General features: G+C 48.6%; 1 protein-coding gene and 1 pseudogene across 1 annotated transcript in view; one reads left to right on the plus strand and one right to left on the minus strand.

Moving 5' to 3' along the window:
* The first annotated feature begins 2,967 nt into the window (after positions 1-2,967).
* LOC116627317 lies at positions 2,968-3,090 on the plus strand (annotated as a pseudogene).
* Positions 3,091-13,111: 10,021 nt separating this feature from the next.
* The window catches only part of CATSPER4 (cation channel sperm associated 4), a 12,020-nt gene continuing 2,098 nt past the window's right edge, over positions 13,112-23,033 (minus strand). The window contains exons 4-11 of the mRNA XM_032390750.1: positions 20,433-20,534; positions 17,445-17,542; positions 17,168-17,288; positions 16,824-16,957; positions 15,338-15,512; positions 14,342-14,553; positions 13,827-13,992; positions 13,112-13,162 (exon numbers count right to left, since the gene is read on the minus strand). Of these exons, the coding sequence (XP_032246641.1) occupies positions 13,112-13,162; positions 13,827-13,992; positions 14,342-14,553; positions 15,338-15,512; positions 16,824-16,957; positions 17,168-17,288; positions 17,445-17,542; positions 20,433-20,534 (1,059 nt within the window). The remainder of the gene's footprint in view (positions 13,163-13,826; positions 13,993-14,341; positions 14,554-15,337; positions 15,513-16,823; positions 16,958-17,167; positions 17,289-17,444; positions 17,543-20,432; positions 20,535-23,033) is intronic.

Genomic DNA, 23,033 nt, shown 5'->3' on the forward strand with positions numbered 1-23,033 from the left:
TATATATATATATATATATATATATATATATATATATATATATATATGAAGTAATTTGAACATGCCTGGCATGGAGTAAATGCTCTGTCAGTATTAGCGATTAAATGTCATGCATGTCGGGCGCCTGGGTGGCTCAGTTGGTTAAGCGACTGCCTTCGGCTCAGGTCATGATCCTGGAGTCCCGGGATCGAGTCCCGCATCGGGCTCCCTGCTCAGCGGGGAGTCTGCTTCTCCCTCTGATCCTCCCCCATCTCATGCTCTCTCTCTCTGTCTCATTCTCTCTCTCAAATAAATAAATAAAATCTTAAAAAAAAATGTCATGCATGTCAAGTGTATTACATAGTGTAGAGCACTTTGAAATGTTAGTTTTGTTTTTATTTTTTACATTTATCATTGTAGGCCCTCAATAACTGTTTGAGGAAAAAATAAAAGGAATGAATGTCATTTACTGGCTGTAATCTTGGGAGAGAAACCAGCCCTAACTTCCTTATGCCCTAATTTACTCATCTGCAAAATGGGAATGAGAATACTACTTGCATTCATTCAACAAACGTTCACCCAGCACTTACGTTCTCCCAGTGCTTATGTACCAGGGATAGAGAGGAAACTCACAGGATCTGTGCTCATGGGTACGAAAGCAGCCTGCTAGGAGGTTACCGTGGCCTGACAGACACTTACCTCTCCTTCACAAAGCGGTAGGTGGACTTTACAGCACCAGTCCTGGAGATGTTGCTGCTAGCAAGGACCTCATTGGCCACCGAGGCAAATCTGTCTGGATCAATGCCTGTGGCTCTGAGGACCACATAGAATGGCTTGCCAAGAGGAGTCGGTCTGTTCTCAAGTACAGTTGAGAGCTGAGGGTCCGTGAAGATGCCCAGGACAACAACAACATCCCCAGTGCCCAGAACATGGATGGTTCCACATCTAGAGAGAGACGAGAGTGAGACTTTCACCATGAAACCACAGAGGGAGGGATACTCACTCACCTTCTGCCTTGCACCCAAGGTCACTGAGCACTGGTAGCTAACCTTCGTCCCGGACTTCCTGAAAAATGAGGGGCCACCTAGGACCCTTGAAGCCATCCAAGCCAACCTACCCCATGGCAATTTACATAAACAACCCATAATGCATTACTTCATGGAAGCATCTTTTTTCTTCCACTAATGCTTTGAGTTTCAACCTAAGAGGTACCTATGATTGGTGGTTGGGCATGGGGGGGCCAACATCCTGAGAGTGATGACTCCTTTTGCCTGGATTAGATGTAGCAATGAGAACTCTGGAAGCTTCAGAGGGCCCAGCCTGAGAGGCAGCTGATAGAAAAGAACTCATGGGAAGACCGCTGGGTTAGACTGGATCTGGCTGACATTCACCACCAGAGGGTATGCGCAGCTGAAGCTGAGCCTTGTACAGTCAGTACTGATGAAGCCGGGGTGAATCTGCAGGAGGGGCATCTCCGGAGAATGAAGGGTGTAGCTGTTGTTGGTCTAGAAAAAAACAGGGAGGCAACCATTACCCTCACATCTCCAGGAGAAACACCTTCTCCTGTCCTCATTGGCTGCAAGTTGTTTATTTAAATAAAAGCAATGGCTGAAGCGAGGTGCCTGGGTGGCTCAGTCGGGTAAGCGTCCAACTCTTGGTTTCAGCTCAGGTCATGATCTCAGGATCATGGGATGGAGCCCTGTGTCCAGCTCGGCGGGGAGCCTACTTGAGATTCTCTCTCTCCCTCTCCCTCTGCCCCTCCCTGCACTCGCAGGCTCTCTCTTTCTCCCCCTCTCTGTAAAGAAAATAAATAAATAAATAAATAAATACATCTTTTAAAAAAAAAACGTAATGGCTGAAGTTTACTGAGCATGAGCTGTGTGTCAGGTACTGGGGCCTGATCACAGCTCTCTGAGGAGAGTTCTGTTTATTAGTTCCCATTTTACAGAAGAGTAAACCGAGGCTTAGAAAGTTAAAAGACTTGCCCAAAGCAAGTAACAGAGCCAGAGTTCAACATTTCTCTGATTCCAGAGCCCATGTTCTTCACCTGTGTGCCAGTAGTTCTCAAATTTCAGTGCGCATTTTAGAATCCCATGGAAAATAATCACCGGAGTGCTTGTTAAAATTGCCAAGTCCTGACCCCTACCCCAAGATTTAGATATCTTTTTGATATTTTATTGTTTCCAGAGGATTTTTTTTTTTTAGAGAATCACAATGAGGTGTTTTATTGATATAAATACTGCAGTTTATTAAAAAGAACACTGATGGAGAGTTCTGGGGGCATAGTTCTGGGGACTTAGTTATTGTACACTGAAACTGCCAATTCTGTCCCATGACCTAAGCAAGACACCCCATGATTCCCTGGGTGGCAGAGCTAGAGATAATGGTAGACACTAGGAAGAACTAAATCACCCCTTTAGGACAAAGTCTGGTTTTCAAAGTGATCTCAAGAGCCCTAGAGCCTCCCTTGAAGGGGCATGAAGCCCACCTACATGTTGGAGAGAAGCTGATTCAGCAGGGAATCCTTCCTCCTCCTCCATTCAATCAGAGCTGCCCTGTTTTTATATATTTGTTTTTATATTTAGGTTTTATGTAAGATCTCTTCCAAAGAAGGGAGGTGGCAGCATCAGTGAGCAGTTAGGAGCACAAACCAGCTCTGTTAATAACTGTGTAACTTGGGAAAAATCTGTCCACTTCTCTGAGACTTAGATTATTCATCTGTAAAATGGGAATGTCACAGGATTTTTGTGAAGATTTAATGATAGTGCATAAAAAAGACTTCGATGGGGCACCTGGGTGGCTTGATCGGTTAAGCGTCTGCCTTTGGCTTTTGGGGTCCTGGGATCCAGCCCCACATCAGGCTCCCTGCTTAGTGGGAAGAAGCCTGCTTCTCCCTCTCCCTTTGCCCCGCCCCCTGACTGGTGCTTGCTCTATCTCGCGCTCTCTCTCAAATAAATAAATAAAATCTTAAAAAAAAAAAAAGACTTTAGCTTTGCGCAGTGGCAGTATCGTAGCCAATGAGGTTTATCCGAGGTGTGATTATTGTTAATTGAAAAAAAAAGACTTTGACCTACTTCCCCTGGCAAGAAATTAATAAATATTGGTTGTGATTGCAGTTGTTATTATTTTAAAGGGTTGTGTGGCTGTCAAGTTTGGAAACCAATATCCCAGTCCATCAAACATGGTATCATTTATAAGGGTGTTCCTAGTCTGATGGAGGACAATGTGGTCTTTTCCCCAAAAAAGACTTGACTCCATTCCAAAGAATTATTCCTCAGTCAAATAGATGTAAAATTATGACTGGTGCCCAATCACCCATTTCTCAGTCCTCTCCACACCCCACCCCTCCCCCACAGACTCCCCCATTCTTATCAGGCAGCCCCTCCCAGCTTGCTTACAGAGAGGCACAGTCCACAAGTACCCTCCGTCTTCTCCATCATGAACACCTGCACATGGCGCCCTCTATCTTGTTGACACTGGGACATCCTAAGAAGGTACCTTCCCTCAGGATCCAGTGGTGAGTCTTCAGGAAGCGGCTGCTCAGGACCACCTCAGTTGTCTGCACAGGGCCACCTATACCAGGGACAGATCTGCAGGAGGACCAGAGCCAGTGCAAGGGCTCCTGGGATGATAATATAGAAAAGGGTACTTGTTCTAATCTGGGTAGAGGAGACGTTGTGGGGATATTAGCCCAACCGACCATGACTCCCTTAAACAAAGACTCCCCTCATAGGATGTGAGACCCTTACACCATGAGGGCCCTGGGGGGCCCCAATCCCTGGCTTCGGCTGACCCACTCACAATCTCTCCCAGGAACTGAACCTAAATTAAGAAGGTGGTATAAAGCTTGAGATTGAGACAGCCATTCTCTGTCACACGTGCTGAGAGGTGGGGAGCCAGTGTGTGGAGAGAGGAACCAAGCAGGTGCAGGTACGGAATCGGAGAGAGAGACGCAACTCCCTGGTTCCTGCCACTTTCACAGTCCAAGTCCTAGTCCCTGGAGAACCTGGTTGGAGCCTATCCTTGGCCTCTAGGAGACACCTTTTTTTTTTTTTTTTTAAGATTTTATTTATTTATTTGAGAGAGAGAGCACAAGGGGGAGCGGAAACGGACAAGCAGACTCCCCGCTGAGCAGGGAGCCCGACATGGGGCTCTATGTGGGGCTCCATGTGGGTGGGGCTCAATATGGGGCTCAATGTGGGGCTCTGACATGGGGCTTGATCCAAGGACCCTGACTTAACTGACTGAGCCACCCAGGCACCCCCGGGAGACACCTTATAATAAATCCTCCTGTCTTCCCTGGGCAGCCCAGTTGGGTTTCTGTTACTTGTCTGGCAAGGTTATTTTTAGAGATACTAATTTGTTTTCTTCTTTGATTTCCCTCTCATTCCAACAGGTAGCCTGGGCCTTGGAGTTTTTGAAGGGCCTAAACTGTTTGAAGTCAAGGGCTCTTTCTGTCTCCTAAAGGTTGAATCTGAAGAGACAATGTTGGGGTGCTAGGCTATTGTAGTCAATGGAGTGTGTGGCTCTTGATCTCAGGGTTGTGAGTTCAAACCCCATGTTGGTTGTAGAGATTACTTAAAAATAAAATCTTAAAAAAAAAAAAAATGAAGAGGGGTGCCTGGGTGGCTCAGTCGTTAAGCGTCTGACTTCGGCTCAGGTCATGATCCCAGGGTCCTGGGATGAAGCCCCGCATCGGGCTCCCTGCTCAGCGGGAAGCCTGCTTCTCCCTCTCCCACTCCCCCTGCTTGTGTTCCCTCTCTCGCTGTGTCTCTCTGTCAAATAAATAAATAAAATCTTAAAAAAAAAAATGAAGAGACAATCCTGAGGGAGGGAAGGGAGGGGAGTGAGGGGAAGGAGGGAGGAGGGAAAGAGAGAGCTCCTTTGTGAGCCAGGAGGCAGGGGCGTCAGCATCTTCAAGTCCTCTTTAAGACTTTTTAGTCTCATGAGCCAACAAATTCTGTTTTATTTTGTTTCATGGTTTCAATTTTATTTATTTATTTGTTTGTTTATTTATTTATTTTGCTCAAGCCAATTGGAGTTGGGTTTTCTGCCACTTGCAACACACGTTTTCCTGATACATGTCCAACAGTGATGCTTTTGGGGTGATGAAAGAGAAGTTAATGCTTAACCCTTCCCTTCTTTCTGTGCCTGCTCTTTCCACGCTTTTTTTAAAAAAAGATTTTATTTATTTATTTTAGAGAGAGAAAGCACAAGCAGGGGAAGCAGCAGGCAGAGGGAGAGAGAGAAGCAGGCTTCCCCCTGAGCAGGGAGCCCGACGCAGGGCTCGATCCCAGGACCCCAGGATCATGACCTGAGCCAAAGGCAGACGTTTAACCGGCTGAGCCACCCAGGTGCCCCCTCTTTCCACACTTTCTATCAAATTTGGAATGAGATGTTTAAAAGTCATTAAAAAGCAAAATGTAATGGAGATATTAGTGTTAAGCATTTCTGTACTTGTTTTATTATTTTGAATTTTAAGACTTTCCTCCCTTTCCTTTTTAAAAAAAGCTCACTGTTTCTGTTTGGGCAAGCATGTTTGGTCAGAGGGACAGGTTACAATTTAAGGTGCTTTGTACCAGTGTGTGTTCGGCGGGGCAGGGTGGGGGTTAAGTCAGTCACATAACTTTCTGCTATTGTAATCAATAGTATGTTGTGATACAGAGTACCAAATAATAATATCAACAAAGCTAACCCTCAAACACGAATGCTATGCAGTAAATGTGCTCTTATTATCCCCAGCAGAAGAAAATGAGGCGTAGTTCAAACCCAGACAGTCTATCTTGCAGAGTCCATGTTCCTACTAATCTGGAAAAACATTAACACAAAAAGAAAAGCTGTCTCTGTTTCTCTCTCTGTCAAATAAATAAACAAAATCTTAAAAAAGAAAAGAAAAGAAAAGCTGTTTCATTCTCAGTGCATGAAAACACAGGATATACTTCATAATATCTGTGGGGGGATACATACAGTATTTTACAAGTGAACACACTACCCCAGTCTCACCAATACAGTTTGTTGACACGGGGATAATCTTCTAATGAGCCAGCACCTACTCAGGGCTTTACTAAAACCCCCTGGGTTGGCCTTGTCACCCCAGTCACTTCTGCCTGCCCAGCTCTGCTCTGCTCTCATCTGAATTCCTCTCCTCTGCAGCTGGATATATTCCAAGGCGCTGCATAAATGTTCCTCAGAATGAGGAGTCTAGGGACAGATACACTTGGGAAATGCATGCTATAATCTGCTTTAAAAATATGATTTTTACGGGCACCTGGGTGGCTCAGTCATTAAGTGTCTGCCTTCACCTCAGGGCATGATCCCAGGGTCCTGGGATCGAGCCCTGCATCGGGCTTCCGGCTCCATGGGAAGCTGCTTCTCCCTCTCCCACTCCCCCTGCTTGTGTTCCCTCTCTCTCTGTCTCTCTCTCTGTCAAAAAATAAATAAAATCTTTAAAAAAATATGATTTTTAAAGGAGTCACAGTGGATAGTGGAATAGTAAAAGCTCTGAAAAGTCCTGCAGTCAAGAAACCATTTTGTTTAATCCGGTAGTTTCCCAATATATTTAACAATAGAACCCCACCCTTTTTTGTGTGTGTAACATCTGTTGAAATCCCAAAGCACTGGTGTCCCACAAAACACATTTTGGAAAATACTGGCCCCTAAGTTAAGCACTGCCTAGTTTTGAATGTAATGGAAGCTTCATTCCAAGGCTGGATTATCCAGTGATGAAAAGAAGTATTTTTTGAAGGAATTTGGTATTTTAAAAAGCAGAGTAGTCATTTTAGGAAAATCAGAATTTGATAAAATTTAAAGGTTTGGGAGTTAGAATTACTTTGACAATGGCAGACATATGTTTGGAGGACACCATCATCTTTTTGGTTCCAGGACCCAGCTTCTGCCCTGCCAGAGGGTGAGCCTGGGAGTTAGCTGCACCACTTGAGGGAGGCCCTGTGAATTCAGACTCTCTGTAATATCTGCCACACTGGTCTTGTCCCAACAACGATCTGGCCCCTCCTGGCCTCAGCTGGGGCTACAGTTCCTTCCTTTGGGAAGACTCATTCTCTGGTCAGTTGGGGTCCCAGGGGCTGGGGGCTGATGAATTGTCCATTCTATCTCTGCTACAGAGTGAATTTTTATGCCCCCCCCCATCCATATGTTAAATCCTAACACCAGATAACGATGGTATTAGGTGGTAAGGCCTTTGGAGGTGATCAGGTCATGAAGATGGAGCCCACATGGATGAGATTAGTGCCCTTATAAAGGAGACCCCAGAGAGCTCCCTTGCCCCTTGTACTATGTGAGGACACAGAGAGAAGACAGTTGTCTATGAACCAGGAAGTGGGCTTCACCAGATACCTAATCTGCTGGTGCCTTGACCTTGGACTACCAGCGTTCAGAACTGTGAGAAATAAAATTCTCTTGTTTCTAAGCTGCCCAGTCTGGTATTTTGTTCCAGCATCCTGAACTTACTGCCACAACCTCATGTGCTCAGCTACCTGTCCTCTTACTAGAAAAACCACCTCTACCCCAATGGACTCTCCAGATGCCAATGTCTGGGCAAACCTCACTGGCCCTCCCATAGCCATTGGACACACATTTGTCTGGGTCTTCCTAGGGTTACGATGTCCACTCTGGCCCCCGCCTCTTCTTCGCTGTACAGACATGAGCTGCTCAGACTCACCCGAGTGAGTGTAGTAGCTGTCATTTCACATACAGACTCCCCCGTCAGCTGGGTACTTGTCCAAAGCACAGGCTCCGGCTCTGGGACTACTACTCTGGGTGCGTTTAGGGGAAGCCTGACTGGAGCCAGTCATGTCAGAGGACATTGCTGTCCCCAAGGAGCTGGGGATGAGGGCTGTCAAATGAGCAGCTGCTGTCTCAGGTGACGGGGCTGATCCCACTGGCCAGGAAGGTGTCTGTGCGGCAGGGCTGTGATGCTCCTCATGAGGGCTATTGTTGGGGCTGGGGGTGCAGCTGTAGTCTCCTTGCTGAGTCCCAGACGCGGTCGTTCCAGAACAGTCGTCCCGAGGATGGTCAGGGTTAGTGAAGTGGCGTGGACGACTGCACTGGTTGTCGTGGGTAGGGATTCTTTCACATCAGTGATCCTGTTCAGTGTCGTCGGGGAAATCATCGTGGCTGACTTCTCAGACACAGTGGCTGTCATGGACCTCACTGATATGATCACCCGGTATGTTTAATGCTGTTAGAACTGTGATCGTGGCTGATACCTGAGAGTCAGTGGACACTGATGATTCCAATCCATTGATTATGGAGCTTGATGCTAATGGGGCTGTGGTTGGAGCTCTCTGATTCTATTTCAGGGCTTAGCTGAAGTGGCCATGCTAGACAAGGCTGTGTTTTTGGATCTCTCCTCCTGAGTCTCAAGTATTGGGGTTTTCTGCTAAGTGGGGCAGCAGAGCTGTTGGCTTGTGGTGAAGTGAGAGGAGTAGCTGGTGTTGTACTCTTCTGGGACGCTGACATTGCTTACCTCCTGATTGTTGCTGAGAGGTTAAGTGGAACCACAGAGACGTTGTCTCTCCCATTGTTGGTTAGAGCCAAGGTTGTCAATGAGCACGCTGTAGGCCCCTTAGGCACAGAGACTTTTGTGGAGTCTGCTGTATTTGACTCAACCCCTTGGGTTGTAATAGTGCCTGTAAACAAACAAACAAACAAACAAAAAGAAACCAATACACCTGTTCCCTCCACCAATCCAGAGGTCTTTTCAAATGTTCTCAGTTGACCAAGTTTGGAAGAGTCGATAAAAATCATATCAACATCAACTACATTATTGCTGGCTCACATTCATTTATGTGCCAGCTCTGTGCTAATAGATCTTAACTGATGCATGATCTTCATTCATCTTAACTGATGAATTTCACTAGTGCTGGCAACTGCGTCTCCTTCTGCTCAATGACTCCTCTAGAGACAGAGCAAAAGATGGAAATCTTCAATTGCATTTGGTCTTTGGTATCGGGATGCCTTTTTTGATGTGAGTTTCCTACTACACTGAATATGGTTCTAATATTTCTTAAAAAGATTTTATTAATTTATTTGACAGAGAGAGACACAGCGAGAGAGGGAACACAAGCAGGGGCAGTGGGAGAGGGAGAAGCAGGCTTCCTGCCGAGCAGGGAGCCCGATGTGGGGCTCGATCCCAGGACCCTGGGATCATGACCTGAGCCGAAGGCAGACATTTAACAACTGAGCCACCTAGGCGCCCTGAGTTCTAATATTTAAAGATACACAATTTTTTTGGTATAATGTGACCCCTAATTGCAATCCAAGTGCTTCATTTAATGCAATAGCTGTCCAGGATACTTTTGACATCATTCAAACTTCACCTTGTCCAAGTAAGGTGCTGCTCCAAAGCATAAGCATTGCTGCATTGAATCCTCACAACCAACCTGAGGTAATGATTATTATTTCTATGTCAGATGAAGAAACTGAGGTTCAGACAGGCGAAGAGATTTGTGCAAGGTCACACAGCCAGGAAGTGGTGGTACTGCATTTGAAATGAGGTGCATTAGACCCAAGAGCCCAATATCTTCCCTGTTGCATTGCACCGCCTTGCAAAAATACAGCTTCATTTTCATTGTTGAGCCAACCACTCTCTCTAGAGAGAAAGGCCCAAATCGGCTATGCTGAGCTGGGTCTCTTGGAAACCTTCCTCTTTCCCCTGGGCAGTGGGCAGAAATAGGTCCTTTACCCGGTGCTCTTGTCATTGTATCCTTGGCACAATCGTCGAAAGACTAATTCCGAAAACTGGAGGTGACCCAACCCAAGTGGCAGGCTCATCCTTCCCACAACCTAGCTCTGAAGAGGCACTGACCTTTGTCTTCAATTCTGCCCCCATCCAGCACCTGCCCCTTCCACACCCCACTTTATTCTAGCCCTGTGCAGAGCTAAGGGGTCATGACAGGGCAGGAGAGCTGGCCAGAATGCATGGAAAGAGTAGGAGGACCTAGCTTCTTGACCTGACTCTCTTACTGACTTGCTGTGTAATCTTGAGGAAGACCCAACCCTCTTAGTTCTTCCATGTCCCCCTCAAAACAGTGGGGGGCTTGAGCTCCAATATTGTAGAAGTCCTCTAAGCTCTAGTGAACTGTGGTTCTATTTGCAACAAAAATCCTGGCTGTAATGAACAGATGTCATGCCACAGTGGTCTCAAGTTTTTATTTGCAGGGAGAGATGTTTCCATTGGATCTGATTTTATGATTGTTGTTTTTTTCCCCCATGTGGTTAACCAGTTGTCCCTGCCGCCTTATGGTAAAGTCTATCCTTTCCTCACTGATTTGTCATGCTATTTGTCATTATGTATCCAGACCAATTTCCATGCTTTTTCATTTCTTTGGTTCGCTTGTCTATCACTGCACCAACATCATATTATCTTACTTTAATGTAAATCTCAGTATCTGGTAGAGTGAGTCTCCCATCTTGCTCTTCAAATTTATCTCAGCTATTGTTGACTTTTGGTTCCTCCATATATTTTAGAATCTGCTTATCAACTTCGACAAAATCCCTGTTGGGATTTTGGGTGGAAGTGTGTTACAATTATAGATTTGGTAAGAATGGACAACTTTATGATAATGAGGTTTCCCGTCCACAGCAGTTTTTTTGAGAAGCAGTAGTGTGTAGACTAGCCTCTGAAGTCAGACCTGGGATAGAATCCCAGCTGTGATAAGGGACAAATCACTTCAAGTTCATGAGCCTCAGTTTCCTCAGCTACATAACAGGAATAATAATAGTACTCACTTCACTGATGGTCATGAGGGTTAAATGAGATAACACCTGTAAAGCACTTAGCATGGTGCTTAGCATATAGTAGGTGCTCAGTAAGTAGAACCTGTTACTGGTAATGATTATCCCCTCTGCTCCTCTCACCAAGATTGGTATCTGCTTCCTGGGTGCTTTGCCAAGGTTACTTCTCTCTGGCAAAATTATGGATTCATGGGAGTCATGAGACCTACAATTTCTTGCCACCTCCCAATATCTTCCCCCATACTGTCCTAGGAGCTCAGGATCCAGGGCTGCGCTCCTACCTCAGGCTCAGTGAGGCATTGGAGGTGGTAGCTGTTCTTCGTTGGAGTAGGGCAGGGGAGGGCAGCAGGGGTCCAACGCCCTGGACCCCCAGTTCTGGGCCATCTTGAGAGGGAACTACCCAAGCTATTGGCCTGGCACAGATGGGAAGGATAGACAGCAAGGGAGAGACAGCTGGGCTGACAGACAAGATGGCGAGAGTAAACAAAGATAGCATCCTGGAAGAGGATGGACGAGCAAAGCCAGAAGTCCCTTGGAGTTTATCCTGTCATGCTCCTGCCTCCAAATTCATTGGTGTCCCAACCCATTCAGATAATTTAGGGCTGGGGTGTGTGATGGCTGTACTCACATTATAAGATCTTCTTGGGGACACTACCTTCTGTCTCTTCTTTTGTCACCTTCTTCCCCTCTCTTCTGGTCTGTGAGAGCCCCCGAAGAAGGATAGATGAGAAGAGTATAAGGTGGGTGCTCACCAGGAAGACTGAGGGCTCCATCCGTAAGAAATAGCAGTAGCAGCAAAAGTGACCAGATGCCCATGGCCCTGCGGTTGATGGGCTTGAAGAACACTGAGCTCAAACAGGGGGACAGACAGCAGCTCCAAGACAGTGAGGCACTTCTAGCACTGGTGCCACCTCTCATGTGCCTGCTGAGTACACTATCACCCCCGTCCCCAGTTGTCCAGACTCCTTCCCGGCTGGCCCCGGGCTTTACTGGGCTGGAACCCATGCAGACAAGAGGGGAATGGAGGGTGAAGTTTCCCATCAGCTGCAATGAGGGGGCCTCTAGGGACTCCCATTCCAACTGGTGAATATCCCCAAGGCCCCTGTCAGCCTTTGCTGACCAGCTGGGCAGAACTCTGGGCCTTCCAGCCTTCCCCGCAACCCAACATCAGGGAATCTGAGTCTCAATGACATGGATGATCTTACTGGTCTCCCAACACTTGGGCTAAGAGCTGGCCACTTGATTTTAGAGCTGCAGATCAATCTCATCCTCTCCCCACTGCACAGATGGGGAAAATGAGGCCCAATGACTTACCCAAGGATGAGAAGCCAGTCCTCCAAGGCAGCTCTTCCTAATGCCTATGACTGCCGCAGCTTTCTCAGACTCTTGCATTCCTAGCTCAGGAACTTGCTGTGGCTCTCAATAGTTTTTAGTGTGAAGGTCCCAAGGAGACCTCAACAGGTCCCAAGTACCCCACCAGATCTCATTCACCTGACCCACAAACTCCTCCTGCGACCTTCCAGCAAGCTCCAGTGTTCCTCTCCTCTGGAAAGCCTGCCAGGAGCCACGCTTTGGCAGTCATTCTCCATTGCCCCAGGATAGAACTGCCTGTACCTGCATGACTGGTCAGTGGTGACCTCATCAGACTAGGGCCCCCCAGAATGAGGACCAGTCTTCTCTATCTTCAGGCTGTCTCCTTCATCAGACTGGGGCTCCCAACCATGAGAACCAGATTCCCACCCCCTCCCCCACCAAAAAAAATTTAGAACACTAAGGGGAGATTACATCCCTACCATTAAGTCAGAAATTTTCAGGGTACATTCTCTCTCCCATTAGACTGGAAAGCTCTAGAGGGCAGTCAGTAACTCTCCCATCAGACAAAGAGGCTTTTGAGGGGCAAGATCTGTCTTGCCCATCAGACCTGGGGCAAGATTGCCCCAAGTTTGGAGATCCACCAGTCAGACATATTGATCCCAACACAAAACTTTATTGTCAATACATAGATGTCTGGCCCCACTGGCCTCACCTTTCTCCTCCTGGTGCACTTGGGCCCCAGCTAGCTCTGGCCTAAAGCAGGGGGCCAGGAAAGTCCATCCTTAGGACAAATCCTGGCTGCCTTGGCCAGCACCCCGCTTCTGTGCTCATTCTTTGCTGTGGGGCTCCCTCTCTCATCCAGCATCCTTGTCCATCTGAATTCCTCTGGACCTGAGGCTCACAGACACAAGCCCTGGAGATGCCACCCCCTTCACAGCCCCAAGCATCTGCCTAGGTGTAAGGGAGAAGATGGGCTCAGGCCAGACTATGCCAAGTCACGTAGAGATGTAGGAAGATGCAGGTGGGCGTGTGTGCTCAGGCCCCTTGGCTCCCATCCTGCCTCTCAGCGGCTGGTCTTGTGTTTAAGGAGTATGTTTGTGTTGGATTCCTGAACCTGCAAACCAAGGGGTTTGTCAGTGCCCCACCTTCACATGGCAAACGCCCCCTCACTCCCCTCCGCCACCTTCAGCAGCGAAACCACCAGGCTTGTCTGACTCTAGCTGCCTAGTGTCCTCTCCAAGCTTGGAAGCCCAGGCTGTGGACATTCACGAGGCTCCAGGTCATTCTAACCCAGTCAGGTGGTGTGGGAAGCAGAGAAAGAAACTAAGTAATGAGGGTGTGTGCCTGTTTCTCCCTAGAAGCTTCCTCCCTGGGGAGGAGGCTGTTCTGATGCACTCTAGCAGGAACCCAGGGATCCTCTGCCCACGGTGCGCCTAGGTATCCACCACCAGGCAGAAACTGAGCTGGCTCAAGCCACCCTAAGAAGGGGTAGGTTTGAGGGTGTCAGAGACTTAAGTGACTCAGTGGGAGGAGCCTGATGGGGGTGGGGGGCAGAGCCTCTCCGGGGAGGAAAGGGTGGAACTTAACGGATCAGAGGTGGCTGCTGCCTGCGCGGTGCCTGAGAGTCCAGGAAGGGGATCAGATCTTGGAATAGACAGAAAGTTTGACTAATGGGGCAGAGGCTGGGCTGGGCTGGGCTGGGCTGGGCGGGGCGGGGGGGGGGGGGGGGGGGGGGGCGGGCGAGCACTTATTGGGTAGGAGAGGGAAGCTGCCTGCACCTTTTCCCTGTTGATGAGCGCTGTGATCAAGTCTTGCTGGCAAGTCATGTCGCGGATGTCCAGGGAGGACCCGCTCACCACCGACAGGCTCAGTGACAAGTGCTTGTGCATCAGCTCCTCCTCCTGCTCCTGGTTGAAGCGGATGGAGCGGACCTCCTCCACTATCCTGGGGGCGGAGGGGTGAGTACTTTCCGAGGGCTGAGGGAGCTTGGGGGCGGGGAGGCGGAAGACGGGGGGCTGCCCTCCCATCTCTTCCCGGGCATCCACCCCGCTTCGCCCTCCCCCTTCACTCCTATGGAGATCCAGGCCAAGCTGCGCGCTCGTGTGAGATGGAAGGAACCAGGTCTGGATTCTAGCTCCTCTACCCACAGACCCCCCTCCCTGGCAAGTCATTTAAACCTCTCTGGGCCCCAGGGTCCGCATTTTAAAATGGTGAGGGCGTGAAGCCAAAAGAATCTGAGGTTCCGCTCAGCCGGGACTCACGGGACTCGGGGTACCCCCAGTACCCGCCCTACGTGTTGAGCTCATCTCGGATCTCCTTGTACTGCATCAGGTTCTCCTGTATTGCCTCCAGCACCAAACAAAAGTTGTCACAGGTGTTTTCTGAGAGGTTAGACAGGTGGCCTCCCGACAGTGGCTCCTGCGGGGCGCCGGACATCTCCAAACGGGCGACCACACAGTGCACCAGGGGCAGCTCGTTACCTCCATCCAGGTCCTGCTTGCCTCCCTGCGAAGAGAGGAGACAGACAGCTCAGCCGGCACCCCTCCCCCAGCCCCTTCCTGCTTGGCTTGGGGGAGGATGAGTCTCTTAGGACACCAGGGTTCTAATGCCACCCATTCCAGCTCTAACCAATCTTAGCCCCGCTACCCTGCTGTGGGAGCTCAACTTCAAATGCATAAGCCCCTCCTCTACTCTTGGAAAATTCTCACCCCTTTTCAAAACTTAGCACCCAATTTCACTCCCGATAAATCCCACCTAGCAAACTTTTTTTTTTTCCTACCTAGCAAACTTCTAAAGCCCTACCTACTTTCAAGTCATAGCCCACAACGCTCAACATTTTGGGAAGTACTCCCCCCTCCACCCCCACCAGCTTTTTGGAAGTCCTACCCTTGAATGAATAGCACTGTAGATAACATTTAATGAATTCTACGTGTGTGCCAACTACTGTTCATTTATCCATATAATTCTCATAATAGTCCTATGAAGGAAGTACTATTATTATTCCCATTTTACAGAAGAAGACATCGAGGCTTAGATTGGTCACCTGCCCTAAGGTCACCCAGCCACTCAGTTTTGAGTTGCCATAGAAACCAGACATCTAGGAAATCCACACCCCTCAGATGGCACTCAAGGTGGGGGATTCTGCCCCCAGGTCTCAGGCTTGACTTTCTTCAGGCCCTTGAGCGTGCAAGCGTGTACGCACGCACACGCATACACACACACGCATGTGCTCAAGTCAGCACTCATGCGCTCACCCTCTCCTCCCTTCTGCCCTCCCCAGCCCACTCACCTCACTGAAGTTTATCTGATGCAGTGGCCCCTGCTCTCCTGCCTTCATCATCTGCTCCAGATTGGTGGTCACCACGACGACCAACAGGTTGATGCCAATGAAGGCACCAATGGTGATGAAGATGGCAAAGTAGATGGCGCCCCCGATCTCCATTGCGTACTCTCTTGTCTCCATCCTGGAGATGGCAGGCAGGAGCCCCATCACCTCCCTGGCCCTTTGAGTCTCAATTTCCCCATCTGTGAAATGGGGACATTATCTCAAGACCTACTAGGACTTCTGCTACCTCACTGCTGGTGAGCGGATCTAATGCCTGCTCTGACTATCAAAGTAGCTGCTCTTGGCTGAGCACCTGCTGTCCGGTCAGAGACAGAGCGTGGGCCTCAAGCCACCCCTCTACGGTGGGGATTTGTACATTGGCATTATCAAGTTTAATCTATTGGCTATACTCTTGATTCATGTTTTTCTTATTATCAAAAGTAATTCAAGCTCATTATAGAAGGATCAGAAGGAAGAAGAAAGACATACAGGAAAAAAGCCCAGCCATTCTTAATACCTTATTATGAATCTCCCATAAAATATTTTCCTAAGTAATAAGGTCTTTCTCCCTTTCTCTCTCCTTCCATACACACACACACAAACACCCACACACACACGTATATGTATGTATATATATATACATGCTCTGGGCCAGGCTCTATGCTAAGAGATTTATACAGCTTTTCTCTATTGATCCTCACAGCAATTCAGACATAGTTAATTATTATAATTCCCAATTGGCAGGTGAAGAAGCTGAGGCTCGGAAGAGAGATGAAGTAACTTGTCCAAGGTTGCACAGCTAGTGTGGTGGAGCAAATACTCAAAAGCCCAGCGTCCAGTCTATCTTTATTGCACACCCTGTGATTTTTCCACCACCTACATCATACTGGGAAATGCCCGCAGAAGCCCTTTGCCAACTGTGCTTCTGCACTTACAAGAGATAAAAAGAAATCAGTCAGGGGGACCCACTCCTTGGAGTGGACTGGAAACAAATAGGGTTTAGACGTAATGGAAAAGAAGTAAAGAACAGAACCTGCTGGCCATCTGTGGCCAAAAATGACCTTGGGCAGCGGGTCTATGAATGAATGAAATGAGACTCTAAGTTCCCAGGAGTCCAGGCAGCTTGGTGGGCTCAGATGTGGGCTGGGAGGCTGTCCCGAAACCACAGATCTGCTCTCTTGCTCGAGGCCTCCTTGCTACCCAGCTGTTTAGCGTGACAGGGGACATCTTCATGAACAGGTCTGCGGTAGGACTTTGAATGGGTGGAATTTCAAGGGGGACAAGGCTTCAAGCAGACCAAGACCAGTCCTAGGGGTCTCCTTTTCCCTGATTTGAAGCCCCAGGCAGCCCCCTCCTGGTGGGCCATCCTCCTCCCAAGCCCTGGAGCTCCACTCCCACTACCTTGCCCCGCTGGGGGGTGGGGTGGGGACAGAACCCCTCAGGCACTCACTGAAAGTCATTATAGATGTCCACCCAGCCGTCCTGGGTGATGCAGATGAAGAGAGTGTACAGGGCAACCTGCATGTTCTGGAAATGCATGGGCACAAATGCACCAAAGAGAGTGACCCCAAACACGGAAAACACCTGCCAGAGAGACCAAAGAAGATGCCCGAACTTTACCCAAGGACCTGGAGACAGGACATGCAGATGCCATGCAAATGAACGCTGCCAAGGGAATCCCAGGGACTCAGGCCCAGGGGCCTCTCCTCCTCTCCAGACACCCCCCCCATCCCCAATGACCCGGGGGCCGTGGTCAGGGAAAGGGAGCAGCTGGGACTAGGGGAGGGCACTGACCAGCATGAAGAAAAGGATGAGGGTCATGATATTGGCCATGTCGGGCACCGACTGCAGGATGACACGGATGATCCGGGCCAGAGGCTCCACCGCCATGCAGACATGCACCAGCCGAAGCGCCCTGCGGCTCAGCCTCTCAGGGGCGCCCCTCAGCCCCTCCCAGACCCCTCCTCCCCACTGCCCCCTGACCTGCCCAGAGGGTAAGAGATGATCCCCACCCCCTGTCTTTCCCCGGTCCGGACATGTTCCCTTCTTTTCCCCAGAGTTCCCAGCTCACCTGAGGGTATAGGTGAGAGCGTTGACATTGAGTTCATTAATGAAGAACCCCAGGAGCAAGATAAAGATGATAAGGAAGTTGAGGATGTTCCAGCCGTCCTGGGGGTGGTGGGGGATGGAGGGGTGGGCCAGCCCCAATGGGGTGTATCAGGCCCAGCCCGTGGGGACATCCTGGGTCTGCCCTCTCACCAGCCCAAGGATGGGGGGCTCAATGTTCCTCTCAGGGCAGTGCCAGTCATCTGCCATCCACTGCTGTTACTTCTCCTGCTGCCCCTCAAATATGCCACAAAACACCCAGGCTTACTCGCTGTCTCATATGCGTGTCAACAGCCAAGTGCAGTCTGAGACACACAGTGGAGACTCTCACATACACACAGCTGATTCCTAAGCTGAGCACCCACCTTGGCTAGTGCATAAGATTCTCAGGCTTGCTTCAATTCTCTTGTGCTAATGAAACCCTGGGGCAGGCCCCCTGGGGCACCTGGCTGGCTCAGTAGAGCATGGGACTCTTGATCTCAGGGTCGAATTCAAGCCCCACACTGGGTGTAGAGCTTACTTAAAAAAATAAGAATAAAAAAATAAAAAAATCATTGTTAAGAAAATGCTAACTGCTGTTGAAAAGAAATTGCAAGAAGGTATGAAGGAGGAAATGTTTTCTCTTATGGAACAGATTTCTGCCTGCTTCCTAGGGCTAGTTCTGATAAAGTGGTACATTGAAACGTTCATGAAAAGCATGGTACCTACTCTCCTCTTGAGTGTGGAAACATGTAAATATGTACCAGCCCATTCTATTTTCTCTTAATAAACATCCTTGCAAATGTTGTTTGCACAAAGCAGTCTTTAAGACATCCAGACTTCAGAAATGTTCTGGGTTCTACACTCTGTGTTCTGTGGAGTGAAACCTCTGACCCCTGGAAAGCTTATAATTCTAATTGGTTGTCCTGGTAATGGTATTTATTTATTTATTTAAAAGATTTTATTTATTTATTTATTTGATAGAGAGAGACAGCGAGAAGGGGAACACAAGCAGGAGGAGTGCGAGAGGGAGAAGCAGGCTTCCTGCAGAGCAAGCAGCCTGATGCGGGGCTCGATCCCAGGACCCCGGGATCATGACCTGAGCCGAAGGCAGATGCTTAACGACTGAGCCACCCAGGTGCCCCTATTTATTTATTTATTTTTAAGATTTTATTTGTTTACTTGAAAGAGAGAGAGCAGGAGTGGGGGGAGGGACAGAGGGACAAGCAGACTCCCTACTGAGTGGGGAGCCCGATGTGGGGCTGATCCCAGGACCCTGAGACTATGACCTGAGCCAAAGTCACTTTCTTAACTGATTAAGCCACCCAGGCACCCCCTGGTAATGGTATTTAAATGATACTTCCGGGGCACCTTGTTGGCTCAGTTGGTTAAGTGTCTGCCTTCCACTCAGGTCATGATCCCAGGGTCCTGGGATAGAGCCCCACATTGGGCTCCCTGCTCAGCAGGGAGCCTGCTTCTCCTTCTCCCTTTCCCCTCCCCCCCCCAACTCGTGCTCTCTCTTGCTCTGGTGTCTCTCTCAAATAAATAAATAAATAAATAAATAAATAAATAAATAAATAAAATCTTTTAAAAAATAAATAAATGATACTTCATTTTTATGAAAGTATAAATACTTGATAGTTTTTAAAAATATTTTATTTTTATTATTTTTAATTTTTTAAAAAGATTTATTTATTTAATTGAGAGAGAGAGTGCATGGGGGAAGGAGCAGAGGGAGAGAATCGCCAAGCAAACTCCCTGCTGAGCACGGAGCTGACGTGGGGCTCGATCTCAGGACCCTGAGATCATGACCTGAGCCGAAACCAAGAGGATTTTGGCTCAATCAAATCAAGACACTCAATCGACTGAGCCACCCAGGTGCCCCTAAAGATTTTATTTTTAAGTAATCTCTATATCCAATATAGGGCTTAGAACTCACAACCCTGAGATCAAGAGTTGCATGCTCTACTGATTGAGGCCCCTGATAGGTTTTTTAAAGCCTCTTCTCAAACTTGCCCAAAGGCAAAATAAATCCCTTGACTTTAGAAATCATTTGGCTGTAGCAGTCTTATGGAAACAAAGCTTGAGTCTTCGCCTCATTTAATGTAGCATTAAGACCTGTTCCCGGGGCGCGTGGGTGGCTCAGTCATTGAGCATCTGCCTTCGGCTCAGGTCATGGTCCCAGGGTCCTGGGATCGAGCCCCACATCAGGCTCCCTGCTCAGCGGGAAGCCTGCTTCTCCCTCTCCCACTCCCCCAGCTTGTGTTCCCTCTCTCGCTGTCTCTGTCAAATAAATAAACAAAATCTTATAAAAAAAGAAATAAAGACCTGTTCCCACCCAGATAGCCTCTCTGACACTTTCCTGAACAGGGGTCAGCAAGCTATAGGCTGTGGGTCAAATCTGGCCAGCAGCCCCTTTTTTTGTAAGACCCTCAAGCTAAGAATGGTTTTTATATTTTTAAATGGTTAGGGGGCAAAATCAAAAGAACAACATTTTGTGACATGTGACAATTATGACGTTCAAATTTCAGTGTCTGTGAATAAAGCTTCCTGGGAGCACAGCCGTGCTGTTTGTCTGGACTGTCTACAGTGCTCTGTGCTCCACGGCAGAGGTGAGCGTTTGTAACAGACACTGTATGGCCCACGGGCCTTTACAGAAAGTTTGCTGACCTCTGCTCTTGAACCCTGTAAATTAAGGTGGAGACTCTCAAACCCATTTCTCAGGTAAGGAAATTAAGGTTTTCCCAAGATCACAGAACTGGGGAAGGCTAACCCAGGGACTGGAACCCAGGGAGGCTGCACTTCCAGGACAAATTATTTTCCGCTGCATCACAGACATCTCAGAAGTAGTCTCTCCACACCACATACACACACACACACACACATTCTCAGCTTGTTGGGCCAGAAGCACAGGGGTGGGGTGCAGTCCCTAAGGAGGAGTTGGGGCAATAGCAGGCAGGGCCCAGGATCTCACCTTCCAGAAAATCCAGAAGCCATTTAACCAGCCGAGGAGAACCTCACAGATAAGGATGGTCAGCACAATGTCATCTATGGTAGAGAATAACTCATAGTGTTTCTACATGGAAGACAGAGAAAAAGAGAGGGGCCGAGGGGTCAGTGGAGCAGAGCCCGGGTGGGGCCAGGGACAGGGGGTGTCTGTAGGGGAAGGAAGGCTCATATTCCTGCTGCTCTTCATCCTCAGCATCTTTGAAGCTCCATTTAGAGCACATTTTCCATGAACACCTGCCATTCATGTTAGCATCACCATCGTTCTACAAAGTAGATTTTATTCCCATCTCACAGAGGAGGGATCAGAGAGGTGCCCAAGGTCAGACAGTTAGCAATAAAAACTGTTGTCTGGCTATAAACCTTTGCTCCTAACCTCTAGAGCAGGGATATGTGAAAGAGAGGGCTTGGGGAGCGGCAGAACAGGCTCCAGGATTGGGAAGAAAGGGCCTGGCCCCTTAATTGGTGGACGCCAAGCCCCATCCTTCCTTCTCTGGTTGTCCCAACCACTCCTGCTGCTCCAGCTCCCAAATCCCCCAGGTAAGGCCTGGCCAAACTCCTGCGTATCCCCCACGATCATGGGTCCAGCTCCCTGGGTAGGCTGATGGATGGATGGATGGATGGATGGATGGATGGATGGATGACTTGATGACCTTGAATTCTTTTCAAAATCCAACTCACTTTCCCCTAATCGCTCATGAAGCTGTGACCCTACTATAGTTTGTGACCCCATTTACAGCTCCTAGAGCCCCCTATTCCACCCTGACAGTTACCAAAGTCTTGTAAGGACTCCTCCCTTCCTTCACTTCCATGGCCAACAGACTCAGTGCCTCAAGGCTCATTGCCACACACAGAGTCCTCCTGGGCCCCACACCTTGCCATCACCCGCATCCACTGGCCAATGAGAGGCTGAGCAGAGCTTCTTAAACCCCTATGGGAGGTTAAGGTTATGGGCTCCCTACTTGTTCCAAATTCCCAAAGGGCATCACAGGCCAGGGATGTCTGTCTACAACAAGGAAGGACTTTCTTTCCCATCGTCTGTCTCCTCAGCTTCATCCCACTGGCCCTGGGAGGCAACAGCTTTCCTCGCTATTTACTGCGAGAGCTTCCTAAGTAGTCCTCCTGCCTTCTCCAAGTCATGAGCATCTATAGCTAAATCAGAGTTGCTTCCTCTACCCTCAAGCCTGCCATGGCTCCCAATGGCCTGCAGGGTCTGAATCAGGTCAAAACCTGTCTGGCATTCCCAGGCCTCTAGGATTTGACCTTCATGGTCACATATCCTCTACCAGGGCTTTTAGCATTTTTGACTGGGACCCACAGTAAGATTGTTGTATTTTACATTTCACAGCAGAGTACTCTGTCTCCCTCCTGCCCCCGCCCTCCCTCTCTCTCTCTCACATGCACACATACAACTTCTATTTCATTCTTTTTCATTCTACTTCATCCTATCTCAGAGTGCTGATATCTGCAGTCTGAACCGATCTCACGATCTGTAAGGGGTGGCAGCTGCCCTGCAGTCCACTCATTCTGCCATCTTGGCTATTGGGTTTCTGCCTCCACCACACCGGAGGCCACTCTTGTCAAGGCCACAGGAATTAAACCCAAGGGATGCTCTGCGATCCTTCTCTGGCCTCCTCTCTTGCCTCTTCTGGCCCTACACCTCCTCCCTGACAGCACCCCAGCACATTCTCCCGCACCCTCCCACTCCTCTGGCCACCCCTCCTCAGTCTCCTTCCTTGCCACCACCCCATTCTCTGTCCTTCACTGGGAGGCTCTCCTCAGAGCTCTGTCCTGGTGTTCTTCCCTTCTCACTGGACACTCTCTCCCCAGGTGGCCTCATCTCCTCCTTTAGCTTCTGGCAACCATCCACCCAGATGCTGTCAACCCTCATGTTGCCATCTCTGCCCCCGACCTCCCGGCAGGGTTTCAGAGTTGACCTCTAACCTCTCCCTAGACATTTCTGTGTGGATATTGCCCCGGCACCTACAACTACTACACTACTCAACCCAAACCGACCTCAGCATCCTCCCCAAACCTGCTCACTGTCCTGTGTCCCCCACATCCCAACAAACAGCACTGTCCCCACACAGTTGCTCAAGCCAGAAATGTAACTCCTTGCTCTCCCTTTCGCTACATGTGTGAGAGGGTGAGGTATGTTAAACAGGGTAGCACATATTAAGTGTTCATTATTTGTTGTAAAGAAAAACAATCAGGGGGCGCCTGGGTGGCTCAGTTGGTTAAGCATCTGACTCTTATTTCGGCTCAGGTCATGATCTCTGGGTCCTGGGATCAAGCCCCACATCAGGCTTCCTGCTCAGTGGAGAGTCTCTCTCCTTCTGCCCCCTCCCCCTGCTCGCTCTGTCTCTCTCTCAAATAAATAAATCTTAAAAAAGAAAGAAAGAAAGAAAGATGAAAGAAAGAAAAAGAAAGAAAGAGAGAAAGAAAGAAAGAAAGAAGAAAGAAGAAAGAAAGGAAGAAAGGAAGAAAAGAAAGAAAGAGAGAAAGAAAGAAGAAAGAAAGAAAAGAAAGAAACAAAGAAGAAAGAAAGAAAGAAAGAAAGAAAGAAAGA

The sequence above is a fragment of the Phoca vitulina genome, unplaced genomic scaffold (assembly GCF_004348235.1).
Source record: "Phoca vitulina isolate PV1807 unplaced genomic scaffold, GSC_HSeal_1.0 scaffold2, whole genome shotgun sequence".
NCBI classification, from domain to species: domain Eukaryota; kingdom Metazoa; phylum Chordata; class Mammalia; order Carnivora; family Phocidae; genus Phoca; species Phoca vitulina.